The sequence below is a fragment of the Tiliqua scincoides genome, chromosome 4 (assembly GCF_035046505.1).
Source record: "Tiliqua scincoides isolate rTilSci1 chromosome 4, rTilSci1.hap2, whole genome shotgun sequence".
Classification (NCBI taxonomy): Eukaryota; Metazoa; Chordata; class Lepidosauria; order Squamata; family Scincidae; genus Tiliqua; species Tiliqua scincoides.
The window spans coordinates 224,440,508-224,444,073 of record NC_089824.1 but is presented as its reverse complement, the minus strand read 5'-3'; the positions used below and the strand labels follow the sequence as shown (position 1 = coordinate 224,444,073).

Below are 3,566 nucleotides of genomic sequence, written 5' to 3'. Positions count from 1 at the left end.
GCACCCACTCGATCACCTTGCCCAGAAACGGGAGGTTCGAGACTGGCTGATAATTATCCAATACAGAGTGGTCCAGAGAGGGCTTTTTCAGGAGGGGGCGAACCACTGCTTGCTTTTAATGCCAGAGGCACCACCCCCTCCCTCAAAGATGAATTTACTACCCTCTGTCCACTCGGCCAGATCTAGCGGATCCAGCGGGCAGGCGGACGGCCTCCCACACTTGAGGTGGCTACAGGTCACTTGCGACTCCTGCATGTTTGGTCTTTTAGCTGCTGCTTGTGGGGCAGAGTCAGCATTGCTGTTCCCTTGATTCGCCCTGCCAGGGGAAAGTGGGCAGCCACACCACCTCCCCCTTCCCGCCCTGCCTGTGGCCAGCACCAGTGCTGCTCCTCTCCTTCCTCCCTGTCCCAGCGCAAGGAGAGGAGGGGCAGAGAGCAGCAGCAGCAGCACGAAAGGTGGAAAGGGAGCCAAGGAGGGCTGCGGTGCAGGAGTTACCCTCAGCAGGAGGGTCCTGAGGCCAGTAGCCGCTCAGGCTGTTTGAACGGCCTGTGCCTCGCAGCACACGTTAACACGCGCAAAGAGGAGCAGTGGCTGTGTGCATTGGTCACCCTGGCACGCAGGCACAGTTGCTGGAGGGCAACCTTTTGCCACTCTTTGGCTCACAGGTGCCAGACCACTGAGAGCGGGTGTGGCTTGTGGGCTGTGTGAAGTGGGCCACGGCTGAGACCGGTCAGGTGTTTGCTCCAGAGCAGTGGCTCCTGCAGTGCTCCCTCTTACTTGGGACCACTTGTGGATGGAGGCTGCAGTTGCTGCTGGCTTTTCCTGCCCAGGGGCTGGCTGGCTGGCTGGGGGGCTGGGCTGCTCATCAGACCTGCGGCTGCTCCTGGGTGGCACTTCCCTGGCCATGCGCACGGGGGTGGGCAGGCTGCAGCCACTGGCTCCTTGCACATCCGCCCATGATGGAGCTGCTGGCCATCTGCTGTCCTGAACTGGTGGTGGCACTGGAGTTTCCATGGACGCCAGATGGCTTCCAGAGAGGGCAGCTGCACTGGGTTTGGGCTCTCAGTGCCCCTTCCCTTTTGTGCTGGCTGGACTTATGGTGTGATGGACCACCAGCATGTGCATGCACACACCCTCCCTCCCGGAGCAATCCGTGTTTATTTTCTCTTGGCTGCAATGAACTACCTACGGACAGGGCAACAGACCCCACACGGCAGAGAGAGAGGTGAGCCAGGACACTCCTGGCACATGGGACCTTTGGGGACTGGCCTTGAAGGTCTGCTCAGAGCAGGGAGTCTGACTTCCCCTGGTGGCCTGCAGCCTCAGCGCCAGTGGACAAGCCATGCTGCTGCTGCCAGGGCACCAGAAAGTTGCCGGCCTGCTTGCTGGGGCTGCTGAATGCTCCAGCAGTGCTTCTTACATTTAGGAAGTCTCATGCACTGTCACTGTCAAAAGAATGCACATAGTCTTCCGTTAAAAGTACAGACGTGTAACGTTTCCCCAAATGCAGTCGAATACCATGGTAGCATCACGTTTAATATATTAGAAATAAAATGTTGAAATGAATGGGGGTCCACTTGAAATTGGCTCATGACCCACCTAGTGGGTCCTGACCCCCGGTTTGAGAAACACTGCTCTAGAGACTGAGATCTGGTTGGATGTCCAGAAAGGTGAGGAGGGGGAAGGAGCCCTCCTCACCCACCTAGTGGTGGCTCCTTGCAGGTCTGATGCAGGAAACCGGGTGTGGGGGGGGGGGGCAGGGAGCCTCGTCATCCGGCACCCTCCATTCCTGCTCAGTCTGCGTTGCCATAGCAACAGTGAGGCGGATTCCGGGCCTGGGCGCGTCAGGCTGGCTGGCTGGTTGGTGCTGCTGCTGCAGCAGGACAGGGAGGGGCACCGGAGGGACCAGCTCGTGTCTCTGAACTGCCAGGTAGGGAGGGGTGCGGCTGGGTGGGCGGAGGGGCTTGGCAGGCGGCCTGCGGAGCTGCTTCTCAGGCTTGGGGAGTCCCTGCGTGGGAATCGGCATGGGTGAGGATGGGAGGCTGTGCGGGGGGGGGGGGCTCTGCCCTGGTGCATCCAGTGGCTGAAGGCTGCTCTCCCTGTTGCACCCCTGCACGCGTGCTCCCATTTTGCTAGCAGCAGCAACCCCCCTTCAGAGGACGCCCCCCTTGGCGGGCCAGAAGGCGGCGGGTCTGGCAGGCTGGGGTTCTGCGGGCCGAGGAGAAGCACAAGCCCTCCTGGAGCGGAGTGCTCGCCTTGCAGGGCTGCTGCCGCCACCGCTCAGGAAGCAGGTGGCTGTTGGGGGGGTGGGTGTCGTAGTCTTCTTGCTGTGGCAGCCGAAGAGGTGCTGGCTGTGCGTGTGCCCGTGATGTTTTGTGCAGGGCCGCCTAGCAGTCCCCGGGCACAGCTGCACTGCACGCCTGGGAGGGTGGGCTTGTGACCCAGCGGGGCACTGAGCTTCTCCTGCAAGGCCATCCCTCCCTGCCGGCCTGGCCGGGCCCATTGCTGCGGGCGCCGGTCAGAAGGCCGAGTGCTGGCTCTGAAGGCCCCTCTCTCCCCTCCGCAGGCTTGCCCTCCGTGCCACCCGGTGATGGGGTCCCGGCCCCCCGCGGTTCTCGGCGCCCACGAGATGGAGTGCAAGATCTGCTACGAGCGCTTCGACTTGCGCCTCCGCCGGCCCAAACTGCTGAGCTGCCAGCACCGCCTGTGTGCCCGCTGCCTCTGCAAGATGGTGGACGTGGGAGACTCCCAGCAGGGGTGCTTCAGCTGCCCCTTTTGCCGCCAGCAGACGCCCGTGCCGGACCAGGAGCCCGGCCAGCTGCCGGACGACGCGCAGCTGCTCGCCTGGTTGAGCTGCCAGGAGTGGGGGACACGTCAGCCCGAGGTGCTCCTGTGTCCCAGCATCCTGGAGCCAGGTGGGGAGGGCCGGGAGGGCTCCTCCGACTGCCTCGTCATCACCCTCCTGGAAGTGCCGGAGGACTTGGCAGCCCCCGAGGGCCTGGGGATCCTGGACGTGATGCGACTCTACCGGGCCCCCAGCCTGCCTTCCCTGGCCCCCTGCCGCGGGCCCCTGGCCAAGTGCCCCTCCCGCAGCAGCTGGCGAGCCGTCCCGCGCTTCCTTGTCAGCGTGCTCTGCCTGGCCTACTTCAGCTCCTTGCCCTTCGGGATCTACCTCCTGCTGGTCGAACGCCTCCACCTGGGCGTCATCCTGGTGAGCCTGGTGCCCTCCACGCTCCTGCTCTGTGTCTTCTACAGCCTCTGCCAGTGCTTGTGCCATGAGGTCTTTGACTTCCCCTCCTGAACCCCCGCGTTTGTCGGGGCGGGGTCTCGAGGACAGCTGCCAAGGAGGATCGTGCCCCTAGGCGCGGTTCCACGGCCCCCAGCCTGCCTCCGCTCCGGCCCCTTGTGCAGGAGCAGCCCTGGCTGCAGGGACTCCTCCTCTCCAGCGCAGCTGCAGCAGCAAAGGGGCTGCTTATTCCAGGTGGAGGCCACAGATTCACACCCGCTGCATTTCTGTGGGGTCCGGCCACTGATGGATACGGGGGCTCAAAGGCGCTCCAGATCTC

The 3,566-nt window shown here is 63.5% G+C and overlaps 1 protein-coding gene across 1 annotated transcript; it reads left to right on the top strand.

The window, feature by feature from the left end:
• The first annotated feature begins 2,024 nt into the window (after positions 1 to 2,024).
• On the top strand, positions 2,025 to 3,301 carry LOC136648640 (E3 ubiquitin-protein ligase RNF182-like). The gene is made up of 3 exons (XM_066624762.1): positions 2,025 to 2,028; positions 2,137 to 2,291; positions 2,567 to 3,301. Exons 1-3 carry the CDS (start codon positions 2,025 to 2,027, stop codon positions 3,299 to 3,301), a joined length of 894 nt encoding a protein of 297 aa, XP_066480859.1.
• Positions 3,302 to 3,566: the final 265 nt, after the last annotated feature.